General features: G+C 41.6%; 3 protein-coding genes across 17 annotated transcripts; 2 read left to right on the top strand and 1 right to left on the bottom strand.

Moving 5' to 3' along the window:
• Positions 1-858: 858 nt before the first annotated feature.
• Mmp1 (Matrix metalloproteinase 1) lies at positions 859-21,005 on the top strand. 12 transcript variants are annotated; one of them, XR_015270695.1, is made up of 7 exons: positions 949-1,232; positions 7,741-7,954; positions 15,395-15,798; positions 15,869-16,787; positions 16,850-16,928; positions 19,425-19,747; positions 19,977-21,005. XR_015270695.1 is itself a non-coding variant. In XM_020950930.2 (6 exons), exons 2-6 carry the CDS (start codon positions 7,781-7,783, stop codon positions 20,138-20,140), a joined length of 1,827 nt encoding a protein of 608 aa, XP_020806589.2. In that variant the 5' UTR covers positions 859-1,232; positions 7,741-7,780; the 3' UTR covers positions 20,141-21,005. The 12 variants fall into 12 exon arrangements, 8 of the variants coding, with proteins under 8 accessions (XP_020806589.2, XP_086684852.1, XP_086684850.1 ...); XR_015270697.1 differs by lacking the exon at positions 949-1,232 and adding an exon at positions 1,529-1,718; XR_015270696.1 differs by lacking the exon at positions 949-1,232 and adding an exon at positions 1,529-1,995.
• On the bottom strand, positions 19,749-23,580 carry Pof (RNA binding domain-containing protein painting of fourth). Of its 4 annotated transcripts, none has more exons than XM_020950941.2 (4): positions 22,571-23,580; positions 21,572-22,468; positions 21,283-21,513; positions 19,749-21,223 (listed from the first exon to the last, which is right to left on the bottom strand). In XM_020950941.2, the coding sequence occupies exons 1-4, from the start codon at positions 22,836-22,838 to the stop codon at positions 21,081-21,083; spliced, it is 1,539 nt and encodes a 512-aa protein (XP_020806600.2). In that variant the 5' UTR covers positions 22,839-23,580; the 3' UTR covers positions 19,749-21,080. The 4 variants fall into 4 exon arrangements, with proteins under 4 accessions (XP_020806600.2, XP_020806613.2, XP_086684855.1 ...); XM_020950954.2 differs by having other exon boundaries at positions 19,749-21,193; XM_086828729.1 differs by having other exon boundaries at positions 19,749-21,193; positions 21,572-22,465.
• On the top strand, positions 23,062-23,916 carry LOC110182826 (uncharacterized). The gene is made up of 3 exons (XM_020950963.2): positions 23,062-23,187; positions 23,239-23,598; positions 23,655-23,916. Exons 1-3 carry the CDS (start codon positions 23,108-23,110, stop codon positions 23,851-23,853), a joined length of 639 nt encoding a protein of 212 aa, XP_020806622.2. The 5' UTR covers positions 23,062-23,107; the 3' UTR covers positions 23,854-23,916.
• Positions 23,917-23,937: the final 21 nt, after the last annotated feature.

The raw sequence follows: 23,937 nt of genomic DNA, 5'->3' as shown, positions 1-23,937 counted from the left end.
AATAAGGAGCGGCTCCCATCAATCAGCAGACTTAATCAAACAATCACTCCTCCTCAATCAGACTTCCTGCTTGGCATTGAATTATTCTTTTGTATATCTAAAATCCTTAGTTTATTTGTTTTGTGCGACAGACATTTCAAAGTATTTAATTCCGAGACAAAAGCAGACATTACAGCCGTTCTTCGTGATTTTTTCTTTAATTTTTTAAGGAAGAGAGCGAGAGGACGACATTCCGGCACGTTCGAGTGCGTATAAATCAAAATATAAGAACAATATAAAGCGAAATTTAGCATCGCAACGCTGAGCGAAACCAAAAACAGAATGAATCGTGCCAGAGGGCGGCGTGCATTTCAAATGATTCAACTCTTTGAGTCTTGGACTTCAGGCGAAGATATCGCATTAAATGAAGATATAGGTTTCCCGATCAAAGGGACTATTAAGTGAGATGAGTCATTAAATAACGAATTAAGTTGGGATTAAAGAAACACAATAAGCTTGATAAGAGTTTAAGGGGTTGTAATTAAAATAAAGATATAGCAACAATATGAACTTGAACTGATTCAGACCTCACAATCCCGATGCGTAAGTCTCCTGCGACATATCTTAGAAGCTTTCTTCGAGCATAAAGGGATAAATGGAGATATCGGCACCACTTTTCCCAGTACATTTCAAACTGACTCACTATATTATAGAATACTATGTGACGTACGAGATTGGAACCCGATGAACCCGATCTGCGATGCGTAAGTCTCCCGTTATGCCAACTGAACGAGGAAGATCCCAGGGTATCGCAAACACTCGAATTGGAGGGGGTGATGACAGGGAAGGACGTTGCTGTGATGACTGTTGCCTCCAATCGGAACGGAGGCAGTGCGAATCCGATCGGAACTTAACGAAACGGATCGCCTTGCTTCCCGGCCATATAAAAGAATCTAAGCCGAGAAAGCCAAGCCTCAGTCTAGCTCAATAAACGCACAACGAACTTGCAGTTACGGCAGCTTGCTGCAGCAAGGCAGATCTTAATTTGAAAAACAAAAAAAACACAAAATTAAAACGCAATCGGAATAAGTTTAGGCAAATTAATGAGAGTCGCCTAGAGCTTTCCATCGCGAGTGAATGAGAGAAAGCTGCGCCTTTGCGGTGAATCATCTAACAGTCGTTGTAGCAGCGTACTAACTGCTAGCTCACTAACTGGGCTATAACCAACAGCCGGCTAACAGTGCTAGCCTGAGGTGAGTCCCCGGAGCTTTAGCGTTTGCTCCTGTTGCTTTGTAATCACATTGCACAGGATACATGAGGAGGGCGAAGTCCGGAGGTTTGGCTATATTTTCAACCACCAAAAACGAGGACTATCGGTGTAAGAGTGTGTGTTTTTTATGGATGTTCGCGTGACTCGTAAAGCAGCTACCATTAGACTCACACACACACACACCCAGGGAGAGGTGGCTAGGTGGGAGGGTGGCACAAAAGACGACGACGACGACAAAGGCAGAAAAAACAGAAAACCAGAAAGCAAAAAGCCCCAGACGAGTCGCATTCGGAACCTGCTGGGAATCGGTCGCTATCGCAGCTCTACTCGTCATTATTCGTTCTTAACTGAATAATAGTAGAAATGCCAATAACCTGAAACAGGAATATACCCTTAAAGTATTTATCGGTATCCATTTTAGTGAAAGAGTACCGGAGTCTCGAGTGACCGTGAGTGCCGAGTGATGACTGTGAGTGAGAAAGCCCCACTATGAGTGATATGAGTAGTGTCTGAGTTCGCGGGGTCTCTTATCTAAGAACTAAGATCTAATCGCAATCGGTCGAAAGATAATGCCTGATAAAGTTTGAAAACAAAAAGCGGCAAGGAACTTTAAGTAAAACTGAGACGATTTTTTGTGCAATATTTGCTGGAGGAACACACGAGTGTGACCCAACTGCCCTGATTATTATTATAACACAAATTGGTTCATGCAAATTTCATAACGAAAGTTTTTCGTTTTCTGGATGGTAAGTGAGTCATCTTGGGGAAGATCCACTGAGAGACTAAGGGGACATTTGACATTGCCTAAACAATCATCACGTAGAGCGGCTTTTGTAGAACCCAATTCATAGGCCAGACAAACATGAATACGTATAATTATAGATCCAACTGGCAGATACTTCATATATGTATACGTATATTGGCTTGCCAAACGACTATCAAAGCCCGACCGTGACGTGATTGAGTTTTTGAAAAATAGTTATTCAGTTTTTCGCACTCAAAGTCAGCCAGTGTACAAATGATATACTGACTGCCTGGCATACTATATTCATATACAATTAGCATTATCTGCTGCCCCATCTATATGTCAATTATATATATGTTATATATGGGTTCTGCTTGGATCGCCGCAGTTCAAAGGCAAAAGTCAATGCAAAATCGCTTGTTTTCAAGTTTTTGGCCTGGAAAAGTTCACTCCCCTTTGCCGGCAAAAGCCAACAAACTTTCCACTTACTTCGATGGTGAATGCCAAAGGAGGGGAAAAATGGTCTAAAAATACCATAAATAGTTGTCATTAAAGGCAGAAGGAGCTCATAAATATTTCATTGTTCCAACTGCATCGCAGATCACAGCGGGGCAACCTCAACGACAAGTCGACTTGTCTTCCATTGCCATAACAGAAGAAGACTATATATTATATACAATATATATATGCAGGAGAGGGGGCCAGCTGCACTTGGTCCATGAATAAATGGCTTTGACTTTTACACTGCAGCCTCCGCTTTTGTTCTGTCAGAGACTTAGGGATTGTTGTCGTTAAGGGAAAACATCTCTCTCTCTCTATCTCTCTGGTTACCATTATCTGGACACGTTGGTGTCCACATTTTTTTAACTGAATCTTCAGCTCGTGGCTGTAAACAATTGTTTTTGCTAGCGATTACTAGATCTGTTTGCTCCGAGGTGGCAATTTACTTCACGTGGCCATAGCCACTGCAGGCGGCTGACTCAGCCCAAAATTGCACTCAATTGACGTTAATGGAATGGAACAGCCGCACATTAAGATATATCATTGATTCCCAGAAGGAGATAGACTCAAAGATGAATAGCTTATTAGCACAGATTCTCCCGCTGAAAACGTCAGATTGAGATCTGGGTATTACCATTGATTTTTATGGGTTATTTGTAGAAGATATTGGTTAATGAAATTCCCATGGGATTATTAAGCTTATAGTTATAATATTAATGTTATAATGCATGCATTACTATATTTCCTAAGAGTATTATAACATAAACTAGACCGTTTTCTTGTAATTCAAGGCTGTATCTTTCTAGAAATATATATAATCTTATCTCTTGGCTGTTACAACATTACAGACTGCGAAATATAGAAATATATATAATTATAAATTATTTATAGAAACGCTTAAGCACTAGTACGTGCCCTAGAATAGAGAAAAGTTAAGCCCTTTGAAGAAATTCTATTAAATATTAATAACAAGGAGACCATTAAAATATGAACAATATATATTTCCAAAGAACAATAATAAAATACAACTTTTCCAGTTAACTCTAAAAACGGTTGATAATAATTAATAGTGCAATAATTTAAAAATATGATTTGAAATGTTTTTCCTCTTACAGGGTAATAAAATTTTAGTCAGAAGCTTGTAACGCAGTGAAGGAATCGTTTCCGACCCTATAAATCATATATATTATTGATCAGCATTAACAGCTGAATCGATCTAGCTGTATTTTAAAGAAATTTTTATTTTTCAATTTTTTGAAAATTTTATAAGGTGTTACATCATTATAATTTGCAAAAATTGCCAAAATATTGAATTTTTTTAAATGTTAAAACTAATAAAAACTATAGTAATAACGCTTTCTGAATTAAAATTAATGCATTTTTGGCTAAGTTGTGCGTATTTTAAGTTTTAATTTATTAGAAAAATTGTCATATCTTTTCCAATACGATTTATTAAATCAATAGCAAAATACTAGGGTGTATAAACTTTGGTTTTCCGAAATTACTTTCCTTTTTTTGCATAATTCCTAAAACTATTAAGCAAAAAGCTAAGTCTAATAAAATTACTTGACACGAAACGATCTCGTTAGGAGGTGTGCCCGTTAGTTTTTACACAAGAAATAAAAGGCCCTCATTTATTGGCTTATTTGTTTACGCATTACTCATACGTTCATTGAGAAACCGATTGGCCACGGGAAACCCATACCGCAAGATTCATTCATAAATCGATATGTATGTATATATATATATATTTAGTATTTGTGTGCTGTCAGGGGCAGAGGCGGAAATTCGAGAGGAGACAAAAGCTGTTAACAAAAAGCGGGAGGGACATGCTAAACTTCAAGATAAACTGTCAATAGCCACCGAATTTTGTATCTGTATCTGTGGGCTGTAGCGGCTGCCTCTGCTTGCTGGACCCGACGCCCGACGCATGACACATTTGGATGATTCCAAGAAATCGCATTACTCATACGCCCCCCGCGCCCATGAAAGAGTAGAGAGTGAGGGAGCAGGGGAAGCGAGGCCCGGGGAAGGCACAACTTCGATTATTGGCAACAGGTTTCAGCCGCCTCCCCGGCATCGGCATCGCTTGCTGTCTGTTAATGCCGCTAGCAAGCTTTTCCCCTTTTATTTTTTTTCTTTCATTTGGCGAAAAGCTCCAATGCGATCGCTGCCTCAGCTGGCATCGCTGCTGCAGTTGGCTTCGCTGCTGCCGTGGGCAGCGAAGTCGTCGTTGGCTTTCCAGCGATCGCCGAAGATCAGTTGAAATTTGCGCGTTGTGCAGGGCGGATGTGTCCAGTGGCGAGAAACAGAAACAAAGTTCGAGTCAGCCAACAAAATATTATTTACCAATAATCCACCCCCCAAAAGCCCAACCCAAATAATATATAAGAAATAATCGGAGAGAGATATAGAGATCAAATCATATCAAAAAGTGAATCGCATTCAGTTTTGAGTTTTTTGTTTTCGAAAAAAGAAAAAAATACGCGGAAACGCGCGGTAAGATGGAAGTGCCAGCGAGCAATTAGTGCAGTTTCTCGTCCAGACATAAAGACACTGAGAGACAAAAGGATAGCCCAATAAATTATAAAACGCGACGACACATCCACAGCGGAATATAAACAACAACAACAACAACGACGACGACGACAGCCACGGCTAATTAATTAATTTGTAAGTGTTGCAACAAAGACAGAGAAGGGGGCAGGCATAGTTCATTGATCCGAAACTGCATCCCACTCGCATTCACTCGTTCACTCGTTCACTCAATTGGAAGGTCAAGAAGGGCAACTGAAATCCATTAATCAGGCCTAATTTCAGGCAGTCCCCTTCCCAATATGCACTCCACTTTGGAAATGAACTTGAATCGAAATCGGCTCACAAAATATACCTTTCGAAATACGCCCAATTTCAAATTAAGTTAGTCATATCACTAAGGTCAAGTTCTAGACAAATACAGCTGGACGGACGCCTTGTTTAGTGCAGAGACTCATGTTTATTGGGATTTTCATATACATTTCAAAAGCATAAATACCAATTCCCAACCATATCTTATCGCTCACGGGGCATACGCACACTTGCGTTGTGGGAAAGTCAACTGATAAGGTGAACAATGCCAAAAGGCTATAACAGCAAGTGGAATTTCAGTTAGATTGGGCCACTTTAGGGGGTATTTTTTCTAAATGGCCAAACTGGTTGGCATACAAATTTATTATAATTAGCATCTCTTTAGTGCTGTGTTTCTCTGAATGAGCCTGACTCACCCGGCAAGTCTTCGCAGAATTTCGATTCATATTCCCCGAAAAAAAACAAAATTAAGTGAATAAGCCAAAAGAAAAACCGGTTGGAAGTAGGAGCTCTTGTTTATGAACCATAATCGGGTCAATCGACCACACACCCAGAGACATGTTCTACATGTCGTATACGTAACCGCTCCGATTAAAGTATTAGGGCAAAGCCAAAGGAAAACTTTCGCGTTGAATGCAATTTCGCCATCGACCCAAGCACTTCACTCCGCCAAGTCTGGCGAAACTCGCTTTTTATTGATCTAACATGGGACAGCGAAATGCGTCCATTGTTATGACGACCCGGTGTGTGTCCGGATTCCGGGACAGAGCGAGAAGCAGCGGCCCCGCAGAACCCTCAACCCGTCAGGCGGTGTTAACCACACGGCGCTAACCTTAAACTGTCAGCCCGTCGACCTTCAACCCAAACCATTTGCCCAAAATGGTACAAAAACAACAAAAAAAGAAGGGAAAATGGAAATTGTTTATGGTATTTGCTTAGCAGAAATTATTGTAATCAGATAACGCCACAGCGATGGTGATAGCCTGTGCGTATATTCATTATATACATATTTGCATGTTCATTTGTCTGGATTTTTAGCAGCTAATTGCCGGACATAAAGCGGCCCCGAAATCCCCCGGCGATTAGTCAGGAACAACAACAAATATACCTAGTATATATATTATATATTTGCAGAAGCGAGTGCCTGCCACTTTGGCGTATACTTGATATGACTTATCGCACTCTTTTTCTGCTGATGTCACGTCTGTGCTCCGGGGTATAGCGTATCCATCAGCATAGGTGAAAGATATAGTCGGGGGGATAAACATCACCATAAACCTGAACGTTTACTTAGACAATTCTGGCAGTTGTCTCGTGCCCTAGGTCAACACCACTTCCCCCCACAGACAAATCAACAATAACAACATCCAAAAACTACAAACGAAACTAACTGCTGGGTATTTTTAGCAAATCAAATAACCAAATATACACAGAGGCCCCGACCAAAATCCTTTACGGTTATTGCTGACTTGATATTTACCCGGCGCACAGTCTAAAATTAAATTCTAATTGGAGTCTAAACTTACACTAAAGCCGTTTATGACGTCCGAGCTGGCGTCCAGACCTCAGACCACATGACTTGCTACGCGTATATATATGCACTTATATCTCACCGATCAAAATATCAGCCGCAGGACAGCTGGTTGAAGCGAGGAGAGCTCTCCGTGAATATGAAATTCTCTTTGGGGATTAGCGAGATATGGAGGCAGGTTCTGCAAATATTTGGCCAACGATAAGGGGATAATCTTAGGCCGAGGACTTAATGGCTTCACAAGATGCGAGGAGAAAGCAGCCTGCCGTCAGTTCGTTGTACTTTTCTCAGCAATAAAAAGTGCGTTGTTTTTTGCTAGATCTAATATAGTTGGTTGTATATTACAATTAAAGTTATTAGGGTAAAGGTAGTCTACTTATGGCAGGAGCTGTATATATTCTTAGAGCTTGTTACCGGGGGGTTTCGCATATTTAGGGGGTATCCTCAAGGGGCAGCTCCGCTCCCAGGCCACGTTAGACTGTAAGGCTTTGAGGCCTCTAAGTGGACGTACTCGAGTTGTACCATTTTTTACTACGACTTGGATTACAACCGATATCCCCTGACCCCCACACCTGGCCGCAAATCTTGGCCACTTCCGTTTGCCGTTCCACCTGCCACAGAAAATGTGTGCCACATTCAACCTTTTGGTCGGAAAGGAGTGGCAAGAGTGGAAGTTGGACACGATTTCCGTTCGCCCTTTTGCACTTGTACTTGGCCTGGTCTCCGCACTCCGCACTCCGCACTCCGTTCTCCTTTCTCCATTCTCCATTCTATTCCGGACAGTGGCCTGTTCCTGCTGGCTGCTTTATTACTCCGCCCCGGCTTTATGAAATATTAATTGACCTTCTTTCCACCTTTGCCTTGCAGTGATATAAAGTTCAAAGTGCCACAGAGCAAGTGGAACTACATGACAATTACTAAGGGAACTACTACCATCCACAGCAGAAGCAATCACAGCAATCGCAAAACAAGCAACAAAATGACAAACTGCCAAAGTTCAGTGTTCATAGTCGTAGGCACCCTGCTTTCCATTCTGGCAGCGGCACAAGCGGCACCTGTCTCCACCACCACACAGGCCGAGGTGAGTACATAATTAAGTTATTAAATTAAAATTAAAGGTAGATGCATATAAACAACGTAAAAAGAGAAAAACAGTTAAGTGATTCCCAGTAAATTGCGAAATTAAATCAACGTTTTCGATTCATCTATAATTTATATAAAAGCTTGTAATGCCTCTCGTTCGTTTGTGCATTTCATAAAATGTAAAGCATGCAATCAAATGGAAAAAAATGGGAAATAATAATCACAAGAATTACGAATCACAAACAGAGGAAAATTCTGGAGTTTAAAGTTATTAGTAGGGATGGAATTTAATTGAAAATTCAGTGCAATAAAACCTAGGGACAATATTTTAAGTAGCTCTTAAAACAGGTAAATAAGATTCTTTATAATATATAAAAATAATTAAAAGGGAAACTATATATAATACTTGATATTGAATTATAGAATCAAATCGGGAATTTGTGATGAATAAGCTTAAAATGATCAAAGTTTTTGAATCGATATTTACTTCACATTTTTTCTTCAAATCAAAGTTTAAAAATCTTATAACTCAGTCAAAAAGGCATTAATTTCAATTCGGAAAGCAGTTCAATGTTAGTTTTTATCAGGTTAATAAATCTGCATTCTAATTTTAACAATTTAAGAAATTTCATTTTTTGTCAATTTTTGACAATTTTAATGATGTAACCCCTTATAAAACTTTGAAAAAATTGAAAAATTTTCAAAAATTTGTTTTTAACCGGACAAAGCCAGATCGATTAAGCTTTCGATTCTGATCAAGAATATATATGATTTATAGGGTCGGAAATGATTTCTTCACAGTTTTTGAAGCTTCTGATTGAAATTAAATGTTAATTCACTTTGCAATATGAACTATAATTTATAATTTCATGACATTGCTGTTTGCTTTTTAAATTTTATATAACAACTTTAAATACCTTGTTTTCCTGCATTTTACAAAATGTAAAGGTAATAATCAGTAATCAAAAAAGTAATAGACTCATTATAAAAACGAAATAGTAATGGAAATCTCTCTAAAGATCAATCTTTGAAATGTATATGCTTTAATGGCAAAGTTTTTCAATATAAATGTAGTAATAATTCACTGGAATTTTTCTCCGAGTGCCTTAGCACAATAACACTGACCAGGAAAGAAATCGAAATGGAGATGAATCATAATCGGACTCCGAATGATTGATAAGTGGAGGGAAGGAGCGGGTTTGTTGCACTTGAGGTGACAGTTAAAATGGTATGAGATAACCGCTTTGTCGCTGCCTCTCATTCTCTCCATATTATATATATAGTATATTCCATATAGTAGCCAGTCTGCAGCTTTACTTCCGATTTGCATGACAAACGTGCCAGGCGCTCAGCACTCCGAGTTGGTTGCATTCGCAAATTATACTTAATTTAACACTAAACTGAGCAGTGTATATCGGTGGATATATACCACATATATACACATATATTTTGTATGCAACAGGCTCACGCGCATTGCATGTCAACGGAAATTTTTTTGTATTCCACACACACTCGCACACTCACTAGGTTTTGGCCCGGCTCAGAGGCTCTGGCCTTAGCCTTAGTCGGATGGCTCCGAAAAGTGCATGCACACGGCTCGCCGGCTAATTGCAGTCTATCGTCCGACTATCCAGTTATCGTTATCGCTATCGCTCGTGACATTGGTCAGCGGAAAGCGTGGCTTTCCACAAGGAAAACTCGCACGCCATTGACATGCCAACGAATCGATTCGAAAGTACTCCCTATATTAATATTTACAAATGTAGAAACGGTGTGGGGAAGCAAAAAGCAATTTAAATAAAATCACTGATAAGCTTGCTTCATTAAGTATATTTTCTTTTAATTAATACTGATTAAATATATGTGGAAATTAATTTTCTTAAACGTATGATTCATAAATTCACAGCTTTGTGGAAATATCAAAGTTCTTAGATGACTTTAGAGACGCTTATCTTCAGGCATTAAAACTGAATTTAACAATAAAATGTAGACAAAACCACTTGATAAGCATTGCAATTAAGTGAAATTTGAGAGTCATTAAATCTTTTTATTATTAAACCAACACCTGGTAGATTTTATTAGGTTCCCTTCTGATATGAAATGAGGTTTCGTTAAGCATAAATACCAGTAAAAGTTGACAGAACCTGTGAGAATTCAACAAAAACATTATAATTTACTTAAGACCACTTAAAGCCATCCATCACCTGACTTATACATGCTCAATATAGTGGGAAAGCCCAGCAGGAGACACCTTTAACTTATCTAGCAAATGCATTAAGTATACTTTAACAAATAATAAATTTACAGAGCTACCAAATATTCTGATAATAATAGTCACATAAATTAACCCTTTCCGATACCTGCCTCCCTAAGTAACTTGTTTTCCACGCTTACAATTTATAAATATTAATCTCTGGTTAATTGCTTGTCATGATCACTGTTTAGCCCAATGCAATTATCATTTACAACAATTGAGGGAGCTGCAGCACGTTTGCACCTTTAGCAACTTTACCTGAAGCTAATCACGTTTTTTGTTTAGCCAGAAACTTGCATAAATTAATCGGGGAAGCAATTTTATGGCCAAAGCAAAGCCATTTACAATTTACAGAGCCTAGAACTTCCTGATTGGCCATTTGCGATCAACTCTCCCGATCGGGCGATATGTAGCAGGTGATATATACACTCGATCCGAATCGAATCGAAGTGAATTCTGGGACTCAGCACGCATGAGCGCGTGCTTAACATTGCTTTGGCTTTTATTTAGGTTTTATTTATGTTTTACGTAATAGCGAGACCTGCCCGGCTAATTGGTATGTTGGTTGTGTCGCCAATAACTTGGCTCGTTGTCGCTGGCCAAAAGCAGCTAAGGCGGCGACAGACGACGTTGACGTGTTTGCCTCCAATGCCAGGCTCTTTGTTCTCCCCGGATTCAGAACTCTTTCCCCTCCATAAATCTCCCACCAAGAGAATGCAAATCGTGCAGACCACCGCCGATGATTCGAGGAAGTCGTGATGCGTTAAATCTCTCTATAAATCTCTCACAAATCTCTCCCCGATCAAATTGCATTCGCTTAAAGACATCGATTAATAACAGACACTGATTCGATCTGGACCAAAGAGATTCGAACAGGAATAAGTACACAAAACTACTGCTCAGTGGCTGTAAAGTGAGTCATTCGTAAGTAGCTCAACCCGCACATAATGGCGCTGTCAAGAGGTTAATTACTCTCACCCATGAATGAAATTGAAATGAGCTCAGGCATTCAGGCATTCGTCATCGTGCGCAAAAAACAAGCTCAAAAAACTCCAGAGAAAAAGTTACTCCAGGCTAATTATAGCAACAGAAAAATGGGGGAAACTCGAGAGAACACCTTTCCCCTTCCGTTGGCCAAGTTAACTAATCAATAGACGCCTGAATTTTGTTTGCTTTTTGCCAGGTTCTTTTTTTTTATGGATTCGCCTATGAATTAGTTGCGTGCGACCTTCGCGAGGTGCCAAACAAAATGCACAAACAAAAGGATAACCAAACGCGGCTGCAACGGCAGCCTTGCCACTTTGGCAAACAATTGATAGCTTTCCTTTTCCTTTTTTAGGACTCCCTAAGGTCATCTATATGGAATGGTTTAGCATTTCACGCGTCTTGCCATAAACAACAAGCCTGAAAAGGCATCGGAATGGCAGCAGCAATAAAATCCTTTTTTTCTTTCTTTGCATGAATAGCGCTTTTTATTGTCCGGTTATCTTAGCATCTTGACGCTTATTTATCGCCATGTGAATTAGCCACTTGCACTTGTTGGAAAAAAACTGAAAACTGAAACTAAAACGAAAAAAAAGTGGCAAAAAGACAGGGACAGACACACCTCTTTGGGGGTGAAAATGTCAAATATTTTGTGGGAGTTTCCTATGCTAAGCAGTCGCTTTTAAGTAAATGTCAAGGAATTTACCGGCGGAAAATAGTTTTCCTACTATTGAGAGCTCTGTTAGGGGTGCCTTAAAGTATTAGTTTTAAACTATTCTTTGGAAGCCATTTTAATTAGTAAGCTGCACTCTGTGAACAAGCTTTTAAAAGCAAAATACACTCGCTTTATAACCCAATTTCGGATGCAGATATCTAACCGAAATTCTGTGCAATTAAAAGCATTTCTTTCCCTCTGTCTCTGGGGGGATCCTGAATTGAATTGAAATCGTTATACAACTTTTAAGCTGCATTTAAGACAGAGCAGTTGGCCCAGTTTCTGTCTCTGTTTTTGCCTTTGGTCTGAGCTTCGGCTTTGGTTTTTGGTTTTAAGTTGTCAGATTTCTTTTTTATATTTCAATCTCAATCCAGAAACCCAGTTTATAAGAAGTGCCGCCAAATGGGGCGCCTGCGCTTCGATTAATGATGTAATCGCCGGGTTATAAAAACATTAAAACAAGTTAAGCCTGTTTGTTTAATGGCCAGCGGGATTGGAAAACTCGAAATGCAGTCGCAATTTCGCTGGGAAAATCGCCAGCGGCACAAGGGAAAACCTCCTACGCTATTTGCCTTTAATTGTCGCCGACACTTTCCTTTATGAACGTGCCACGCAAATATTTGTGCAACTAGGTCTAGGTTTGTTTGCACCAAAAATAGAGCGGGGGAGGCGAGAGCGGGAAATGCAGGGAAAACCCTCGCCCGCGGCGGTGGGTGAAAGTCAACGACCTGGCTGACCCACATTCCAAGCGTAAACTAACCACGCACCCCCGAAATACGGAATAAGCAATACGGAATAAGGAAAACGCAGAACGAAGCACGGACGTGGAAGCCAAGAGTTTTCCGCTCCAACTGCTGTTGGCTGGGCAATAATTTTCCCATCAATTTCAACCGGGCACGTTTGTCGGCAAATGTATATAAATGTATGTATATACGAAAAGTGTACACAAAACGATACTTGTTTATAATTTATGCATGTCCTGTTCTTGTTTCTCGACCGGAAATAAACGAGGCGGAGTACGCCTTTCAATTTAAATGGGAAAGTTCAATGACTTCCAGGAGCAATAGGAGCCGAAGCAATTTTCCTCAATTTTTGCACCAGTGCCATTTCCCCCCTTCTTGAAATCAAATCAAGTCGGGCGCAACTGGCAACTTTTCACCTGTGCACCTGTGCAAATTGTGTTAAATATTTGAAGGTTGCAAGCCAGCGATTGTAGCATACTTTCCAGAGTCCACAAACACACCTGCACATGTCCCACGTTGGGTTGGAAAAGCCCTGCGGACCACTTCCTGCAAGTTCAACTCCTTTTGGCCAAGTAAACCAGGCAAGCGGGTCAGCCAAGCGCTAACGAACTAGATATTTTTTCACACAAACTTGTAGATACTAAGTTACACGTTAAGATATTAATGTTCCTAAAGGGTAATTGTAAAGGATAATGGTTCTTAAGAAGAATATTTCTAGCAGTGTTGATCCTGGAGATCAATCTTATGCTTTTAGTTACACAAATCTTAGTTAAAACTCTTTTAGTTTCATTTTTTCCTGTGTATTTATGGTAATAAACTCAAATAACGAGCGTACTGGGACCTGGACAAAGTCATTCCATGTTGACATTCCGCTTTTTGTTGTCCGAATCGCACTAACAAATTTGTGTCAATGTCCAATAATAAATTGAAGTGCAATTTCAACGCCCTCTGAAACGTGACCCAAACAACTGCATTGGCCCTCACCTCACCCACTTTTCGGAGCGAGTAGAGGAGTCCGGATAATTGTAAATGATTTGCCCAGCCATGGAGCATCCCCTCGAGAATCGAGAAACGAGAATTCGTAATGAAATGCATATGCACGAATATCTCAATCGATGCATGCGGATGCATTCACCTGACCAAGCAATTGAAAACAACAGTCTTATTACAGCTTATTGACTTTCAAAGAAAAACAAAATCGAAATAGAGAGACACCTTAATCTAATGGCCAAACATTTCCGTTTTAGCTTCGACTTCCGTTCGCTTTTTGTGACGCATTAAATTCCAAATTGAAAGCCGCCGAACAAATGCGTCAGGTGCGGAGAAATGACTCAATTATGGCCGCGTTGAGTAGTCTTTTGTTTGCTGCCAAAGGCAGGCAGATATCTTATCGATACGGGGTGGAGATAACCGAAAGAGCCCGTGTTTGAGGCCTCGAACAATGCATTCGATTGCCCTCGGTTATTCAGTCGGTTCCAGCTTGTTTGCTCTATGACAAAAGCGCTGCATTACAGCACAATCCCATAACAACGTGGCGCCTTTTCAGCGATTTTTCTGGGCAATCAAGACGAGCGTGCCCGCCGCAGGGAGAGGTGTTAGCTGCAATGCTTAACTCGCACTCGTAATCATGTTAATTGCATCAAAAGGTCGCCTCCGTTGGATGAGTCAATGAGTCACTCGAATGCCAAGTCAAATTTCGAATCAGAATCTCACCCTCAAGTGGAAATCTCAAGAGATGAGCGACAGATGCTTGCCACTCGAGCACCGCTTTGTCTGCAGTTCGTTTACCTTTTCGGTGGGCCAAGTTTTTCCAGCTGATCCCCAATACCAAACACCCAGAGTAAAAAAGATCACAGAGCCACTGGCGGAAAGGTATATCGCATGAATACAAATGGGGCGGGACAACGAAATGTTTACTTCCTCGGAGGCGGAAAGAACCCCATAAAATTAACAGTCAGCTGGCATTATGCAAGATTCGGCAAATCATTATACAACGTGTATAAATATATATATATACATATATAGTGAGTGTTTGTGAGGCGGTGTCATTAAGAATGTGCGACACATAAACGGCATGCAAACCTGATCCACATGCCAAATAAACCAAGTTTACTTCAAGCACATAATGTTCTATAGCCTATAAGCTGGCTGTAAGACGATTTGCCGTTGTAATTGGCCAGACAACAAATTCTAATTCGAATTAAATTCTAAATAGTTATACACTATAACTGTTAAGATAACCTCGCATTGTTCTCCGCTGCAGTGCACTTCCCTGATGGGCAAACTGTATATTTTCATTCGATTTCTCAATGTTACAATTTACAATTAGCAATCGAAACGCTTCCTTAATGCGACCGATGCTCGCTGGAGATCGATTAAGAGATTTTTCACACCTCTCTACAAGTCACGTTGCTGTTCCCATATACAAAAAAAAAATACATGCATGTACATATCAAGTATACGCCATGGAGCCACGGGGTCTCTGTGTGCTTCTCTCTATATAAATTATAAGCCAGTGTGGCGGCAGTCATAAATTATGCAAGTCAGATAGAAATGCGACAGTGTGAGGAGCCAGGACATGCCGCTGCCATCTAATCTGATGGCCATAAATCAAGTTGGCAAAACAACAACGGGTGGCCGGACAAGCGCAGCCCATTGATCTTTGCCTGGGTCTCTGCGTCTCTGTATCCCTCTTCCTTCCTGCAGTCACTCAATCTAGGCTTTCCCTTCTCTCGTCCCCAGATCTACCTGTCCCAGTTCGGCTATCTGCCCGCCTCAGCCCGCAATCCGGCCAGCAGTGGGCTGCATGACCAACAGACCTGGGTGAGCGCCATCGAGGAGTTCCAGAGCTTTGCGGGTCTGAACATCACCGGCGAACTGGACACCGAGACCATGAAGCTGATGTCCCTGCCCCGCTGCGGTGTGAGGGATCGCGTGGGCGCCGGCGAGGGTCGGTCCAAGAGGTATGCCCTCCAGGGCAGTCGGTGGCGGGTGAAGAACCTCACGTACAAGATCTCCAAGTACCCGAAGCGGCTAAAGCGCGTCGATGTGGATGCTGAGATTGGACGCGCCTTTGCCGTGTGGTCCGAGGATACCGATCTGACCTTCACCAGGAAGACCTCTGGACCCGTGCACATTGAGATCAAGTGAGTTGCTTGTTACTTCCCCTTTCGAATATATTCGAAGGTTACTTATGTCTTAACTATCTATAACCAGGTTCGTAGAGAGTGAGCATGGTGATGGCGATGCTTTTGATGGCCAAGGTGGCACCCTTGCCCACGCCTTCTTCCCGGTCTTTGGCGGAGACGCTCACTTTGATGACGCCGAACTGTGGACCATTGGCTCGCCCCGAGGCACTAATCTCTTCCAGGTGGCAGCCCATGAATTTGGTCACTCTCTTGGACTTTCGCACTCCGATCAGAGTTCGGCATTGATGGCTCCCTTCTATCGCGGCTTTGAGCCTGTCTTCAAGTTGGACGAGGACGACAAGGCGGCCATTCAGTCACTGTACGGCAGGAAGACGAACCAGCTGAGGCCCACCAACTTGTACCCACCCACCACACAGAGGCCATCGTTCTCGCCCCCCAAGGTGCCCCTGGATGACTCCATCTGCAAGGACTCCAAGGTGGACACGCTCTTTAACTCGGCGCAGGGCGAGACGTACGCCTTCAAGGGCGACAAGTTCTACAAGCTGACCACGGATTCGGTGGAGGAAGGCTACCCGCAGCTCATCTCCAAGGGCTGGCCAGGATTGCCCAGCAATATCGATGCGGCATTTACGTACAAGAACGGCAAGACATACTTCTTCAAGGGTACCCAATACTGGCGCTACCAGGGCCGCCAAATGGATGGTGTCTATCCGAAGGAGATCAGCGAGGGATTCACTGGCATTCCCGATCATCTGGATGCGGCTATGGTTTGGGGGGGCAATGGCAAGATCTACTTCTTCAAGGGCAGCAAGTTTTGGCGCTTCGACCCGGCCAAGAGGCCGCCCGTTAAGGCCAGCTATCCGAAACCCATCTCCAACTGGGAGGGAGTGCCCAACAACCTGGATGCTGCGCTCAAGTATACCAATGGGTACACGTACTTCTTCAAGGGTGACAAGTACTATCGGTTCCACGATGCCCGATTTGCGGTAAGTAGAGATGCTTGATTACCATTTCTATTTTCTTCTATAATCAATTATATTTTCCCTAGGTGGATACGGCCACGCCCCCCTTCCCCAGACCCACCGCCCACTGGTGGTTCGGCTGCAAGAACACGCCCTCGTCCACAGGTAATATCGTCGAGGGTTCGGACTCTGAGTTCGAACAGCACTCCCTGATCCCGCACGCCGAGGATGGTAATGGTGACTTTGACGCAGGTGAGTGGGACCGACGCGACGGTAGTTTTGTGTGAAACCCGAATCGATCTGCTGGAATCGAGATCGATATCGCGCATTAGAGATCGAAATCGAGGAACGAAATCGAATTAAAAACCCCAAACTTTGTAAAGTCAAAAAGATCTCATAGAAAAGAAGTCTTGTATGAGTTGTTACTTAGCGAGAAGAGAAGTTAAGAGTCGTGCAGTGATTAAAGAGCGACAATTACGTTAATAAAGTCCTATCTATATGGTATGTTTAATTAAGTTAATGTCTATGTAGTGAAATTCTATTACTCAAGTCGAATGTGTTTGTCTTTGTTGCCTATGGAAGAAATACATTTAAATACATTTAACAAAACTAATTACTGTGTATGTCCAATGTCTTTTGCTCAGTCTATATAGATTTTGTATTTACATATATATATCTTGTACATTTATTATTTTCTTTGTACTTTTGATTTTGTGGTGTTTTACTTTAGTTTTGTTTCAGTGTTCTCAAGCTGAGAACTACAATATACCAAACATACACTAACAATTTTCTTAATTTATATATTTTACTAATTAATTATATTTTACTAACTGTATTATTAATTTTATAAAACTTTTAAGACTAAACCCAAAACTAACAAAACTTTTGCCGAATTTCCACTTACTAACATTATGTGTATTTTTCCTATTAACCCAACTAACACTTTCTATATCTGATGCCTAAGGCTGAGGGTTATATATTCTAGAAAACTAACCAACTCAATTTAGCATACCATGTACAAAAGAATAAAAAAAGATCTAAGCCTAAGAAACAACAAACAAAAATAATTCAATACCTTGCTTACAGTTTAATAGCCCAAAATAAGACATAAATATCTCTGCAGCAGCAACAACAACAACAGCAATGAAAACTACTGGTCAGTCGGTCTCACTAACTGTGGTTCCCAGATCAACGCCACCCAATACCATTTTCGTAGTCCTTAAGTCACGATCCTAGCATGTGCACTTAATCTAACCAACTAATCCGTAGAAAATACTCGACTCTATATGGCATGTGCAATGAGTTACTAACCCGCTAATGTTTTTAAAATATGAATTTAAAACACTTTTACAACACTATTTCTAAAACACCACAAGTCCCGAAAATTAAGAACACCACCCTCCCACCCCCTATATGGTCGAAATTTAAATGTAGTTCTGTAGCACTAAGTATTTATCTAGTTATGGTAATATTAATATTTGGTTTTCCACTCCGCCTCCGCTCCCCTGAACTAAACTCTTTGCCCTGTATGTAGTTTGTGGCATTTTCCAGGACTCGCTAGAGTCCTGCCAAGTGACCATGCGTAACCGTTCTTTCCTTGTTTTGGCACCCCCTCGGCACAAAATTCCCAATGGCTAAACAATGGCTGGATGAGCTATCCAAAATAAAAAAATAATAAAACAAACAAAAATACCTTCACCTCCACCCCACACACCCACTCACACCTACCACGCAAATGTGACACTTACACTCCTGAAATCCCCACGTTAATTGCATGAACTAATCTAGAGCAAACAAAAGATTTACACCTGCATGGGGAAGTTAAAAAGCCTCACAAGTTGGCTACAAGTCGTCAGGTGAATGGTAATTACTAAGTTTATGCAATGTAGTTCATGAATTCTTAGAAAAGCTTTATGAAAATACCAGACCAATAAGAGATTACATGAATTGGACAACGCATAATCGCAGTAATATGTACGTACATCACATACCGTTATGACCCACAATCGGTGATTTGTACGACATTCGCTTAACAATCGCATGCACGTGCCTGGCCCATAACCGTTAAATTTGCATTCAACCAAAAAAAAAAAATAAACCAAAAGCCAAAAAGCACAATTCGAAATTCGAAATGTATTCGTCATTGTCATCTGTGTCTGTACGTATGTATGTACATATGTATGTATATTTCTTGCAGGCTTTAAGAGACGCGGATATAAAAACAAGAACAATTAACCAGAGCACACATCCAGAAACAACAACAGCAACAGCAAGAACCACAAACGAACGAACACACCAACTCAATAACAACACACGCACACACACATATACCCAACTGTCACAATTTCTCCTTTCTTCCTCTGCCCTCCATTTCTTAATGTACTCTGTACTCTTTGTGTGTGTGTAGTTGTAGTCGCCGCCATGCTGCTTTGCATTCTTCCTGCGCCCATGCTGTAACTGTATTATCATCCAGCTGATCGCCCTGCTGCCACATCTTAGTAATTGTTTGAGCACATTATCCCTCCTCCCTTCCAATCAGCAATAATTGACACTGTACTGTTTTATTTACGTCATTCTTTACTTTTGTTTTTCTTTGAAACAACAAAAAATATACTCTTCTTTGTGCGCGCACACACACACACACACACATTCGGTATACAGCTCCGCAAGTGCCCAATAATCAGGGCATCCTGCCCGGCTGGATGTGGGGCCTTACGAACAGATTCTTCTAGAATTGAGAGGATCTCGATCGTCCCTGTGCTCGTGTGTTGTGTAGCCTGTGTGTCCAGTTGTTAAATTGCCAGCATTATGCTATATCCATCGCCCGCTTGAGTGATCTCTGTCTGAATATATAAAGCCATCATCAAACAAACCAATCGAAACATACTATATAAACATGCCACGCCCACGATCTGCGCCGCCTGCCGAAACGCCAAACCAAGCCAAATAGAAAGAAATGAACGAACGAACTCACAGAGTGAAGAGTATGTTAATAATTATTTTAATTTGATATTCCCCCCTTAAGTTAATTAAGTTAATTTTTTTAAATTTACTTTTAAACTTTAAATTCTTGCACAAAAAACGCGTATTGAATTTTCTAAATATATCTACTTATATATAGCTTAGATCTACGACTATTCTGCACAGACTTCCCCTAAAACTTATCATCTAACTTAACTAACTTGAAATCTTAAAATCACTTTTTTCACTTAGCCGTTGGCGATCACCAATCCAATGACGAACCCTTCGAGCCGGAAACGGCCGAGCGAACCGGAAATGGAGCCATATCGCTTAAGCAACTGACGAGCACGTCCGCCGTTAACACTGTGATCACCACCATCCTGATGTGCCTCGTGTCCAAGTTCATCGTTAGCTAAAAGAGCCACACAGATCCTAGTGACCCGTAGGCAGTGCATTTTGTCAACCGTAGGAACAAAGAAATAAATTATAACAACTCGAGTAAAGTTTCAAAAATTTTACCGCATGTTGGGCACCGAGAAATCGCTTGAAATTCAAATGCGTAACGTCATACATAATATCGAATACGATGAAAGGAAATCCAAATTAAAACGAGAATGAAATCAAACAGAATATCAATTGTAAATTGAGCTATCAGCATGTGAAACAGGTGCCTTATCAAATACTTTTGTTGTGTAAATACAAAAATCAGCCCTAACTATAATAAAATAGTTTATAACATTCCGCATTCTAACGACAAGCGACAGCCAGCCGATATCAAGAGTCGTGGTCATAGCAGAAATTCTTTATGTAGTCAACTGTTTTGGTAATGCGATAATTGCGATATTAAATTTAACGAGCCATATGCAATGAATCGGAGTAGAAGGAGACCAACAAGCTAAAATCTAATACTGAACGATTAATCCCATTGAGAGAACGTACTTTAGTTTAGGTCTAATTGTTAATGTGTGCACGAGTGCTGTGTGTACCGATTCGGCAGACACTGTAAATGTTTTAAGTTTTACGAAACGATGCGTGACTCGACTTGACCATAAACTAATATAAAAATCATCATCGAGTACATATGATTATTATATAAGTGATATTTAAGCCAGTCCCTTAAGCGATATTTGTTCGGGTTTAATATTTAAAACCGAAATATTATTTAACTTACGTATTATTATGTGTAATTTTATTTTGTATACCATAAATGTACGCTGAAACGAGAGAAACTGAACAAACAAGAAACGAAAATAACAAAAAATAAACAAATCGTAAATCTAATGATGACAGAAACTAATTATATATTATTTGAGACGTCTTCAAAACTATTAATTTGCTAGACGTTTGAATGATAACTTAGTGATCAGAATCGGCTTCCAGCTGGGCATACAGCTCTGCAAGACGGTCTTCCTTGTTCGGCGAAACCTTGTCGGTGGTCTCTTTGGCACAATGGCCTCGCCTGGTGAAACCTGAAAACAGCCAGCCAAAATAATTGGGTTCTGAGTAAGATACGAGGAAGGGGGTTAGATAGACGATCCTTGACAAGGAATTAATTTACTTTTAATTTTCTGCAGATCCTCTTTTTCTGGGATATTATCTATGGGGGTTTGTGTGGTTGGCTTGTCAACCGGTTTGGGCTCGGGCATAGCCTCGTCGGGAATGCCCAAATATTCACGTTCGGTTTTAATGTCGCGCATTACATGTACTGCGTGTGATCCTAACACTGGTATATAGGCTGATGGATTCGGGCACGGCTCCGATTTGGGCACGATAGCCGATGAAAGTGTGTCTAAAAGGGTACGAAATATTTTAGCTTGCTAAGCTATTAAGACAGAGATCATACATACCTCCTAAAATGTTCTGTCTGATCTGAAAGCTCTTTAGGATGGCCCCGTATTCGGCCATCTGGCGCTTGAGCTTCTCTATCTCGTCCTGTTCATTTGTCTTTCTCTTTTGATCTTTGCCATCGTTACTGGAATCGGAGCCATTGTCGCTGTCGCTTATAGTAATTGACTCCACGGGTGGAGGTGAGATAACTTTACAATCGGCATTATCGTCATCGCCGCCGGCACCACCACTTGGCATGGTCATTGCCAACATTTGGCATGAGTTGGCGCACTGCATCATTTGCATGCCAGATCGCTTCCTAAGCCGCCGAAAGCGGACTGTAAGGGTACGCCCATTCAAGGGACAGCTGACCAGCTCCTTGAACGCAGCTATGGTACCCTCTGGACAGGCGTAACGCACAAAAGCGTAGCGAGCGCGCTTCTCGCGCTTCAGCACTCCGATGTCCACTCTTAGAGCGTTGACAAAACAGGCCTTGATGGCCGATGTGGTCATGTTAAAAGGTATGTTGCTCACATACAGGGAACACGGATCAATGAAATCGGCTTGCTCCTCGTCTGAGAAGTGCTTATGCTCCGCCTCTAGGAACCCGGTTCCAAAGCGTACCTTGTTTATGTCGGCTATGGCTGCCTCGACATCGGCACCACTCTTGAGGTACACCAGGCAGTATCGGGGAGCCACACTGTGTGGCATAACCACATCTCGAATATCTTTGGATATGTCAGTTAGCATGGAAGATGTGACCTCTGGGTCAGGGAAGCGGACAACAAGCACGACGGATGTGTTACTCTGGCCCGGTTTGAAGGTGAGCTCGCGTTCTAAGGCCAGAGCCTTCATTGTGTCCTCGCGGCGAGACTTGGCCTGCTCGCGGCGCGATACCTTTCCCTGTGAAGTCTCTGCTGGGGATTTAAAAAATATAGGAATATATAGGAATATAAGAATGTATAGGAATATAGAAATATTAGGAGTATACACTAGACACTAGACCGTTGCTTACTTACCTTTCTTGCCACCAATGGCGCTCTTCTCTAGATCAAGGTCGTTCTCAGAGGTTGGACTCCAAATGAGTTGGCTGACGGCCGGCGTAGGCTGGAACATGAACGACTCCAGCGTGGAAGTGCATACGTTGCCCGGAAAGGGGGCGACATGAGTGGCATCTAGCGACACTAGATTGCCATGCACTCCTAACTTATCCTTATCTTCGGTAGTGTCTACACGCTTCGGTTCTGGACCGTCGCCAGTCTCGGAACCCGGCCGTTTCGAATCCATAATTCGTTACAAAAATAAAAACTAATTTTACCAACCTACGTGTTCCTAAGTAAATTGTGCTTAGAAAAATACAATTCACTAGGAAGTGTTAATCAACCGAATGTAAGTAAAATAATGACTGTGGAACTTGTAAACAAACTGACACTACAACCAGACCCGCTCCATGGCTTGCTGATCCGAACAGCTGCTCCGTGTTTGGTATCCCCAAGTAGTGTGGCCAGTCTGTCCGGGCGGAACATCTGATTTCGCAGTCGTTACATCAAAACAAAATGTGTTCGGCAATTCTTAGGAGCTCGATATTGCTGAATTTAAGGTCCTTAGCGCCTATATCCCACCTCCAAAGGCTGCAGTAAGTAGTTACATAATTGTCTCTAAACATATAACCAATCTTTCCATTCAGCACCAGCTCCGCGCTGTGCAAGTGGCGGAATGTGGCCTCTGGCGATGTGGAGCGGAAGCTTTTATACGGCGATAAGCTGGCGGAGAACTACAAACTAATCTATCGGGCCCCCATGGAGAGCTATGTGACCTGGACGAAGAACATATCCACGGCCACGACCTCTATTCTGGGAGTGGTGGCCGCCTATCACTGGGCCACCACCTGGCAGGTCGTCAACGTTGTCCAGAAGATGGACATAGCCATACTGGTGTCACAGGAATCGGATTTGTACTTCTTCCTGGGGGGCTTTGTGCTCATCAACCTGGCCATACGAACTTTTGTGGCCAAGTACCCGTTGAGGATCTACAAGAGTCCTGAGAAGTAAGACCACAATAATGTTAATTATCGATGAGTACTTTACTTGGTTTTCTTTTCAGATACGTGGCTGTATACGGATCCCAACTGCCGGTGGGGACAGTAAAACACTATTTCGAAAAAGGGCAAATCTCTGAATACAAAAATTTCCTGAATCCTTGGAAACACATTATGTACAAATTGGGAAATCGCTCCTCCATGCTGTTGGTCGACTATTTCAAAACGCCCTCGGAGTTCCACCAGCTATTCGCGACTAAGTAACAGACATTGCCTATAAGTTCATGTTGTAAATTGTTAAATAAATAAATATTTTAAAATACAAAATTGTCGGCATCGCGATGTAAA

Source organism: Drosophila serrata, unplaced genomic scaffold (genome assembly GCF_035046125.1).
Source record: "Drosophila serrata isolate PLE 108 unplaced genomic scaffold, ASM3504612v1 contig_184, whole genome shotgun sequence".
Lineage (NCBI taxonomy): Eukaryota > Metazoa > Arthropoda > Insecta > Diptera > Drosophilidae > Drosophila > Drosophila serrata.
This window is presented reverse-complemented; position numbering and strand designations above follow the sequence as displayed.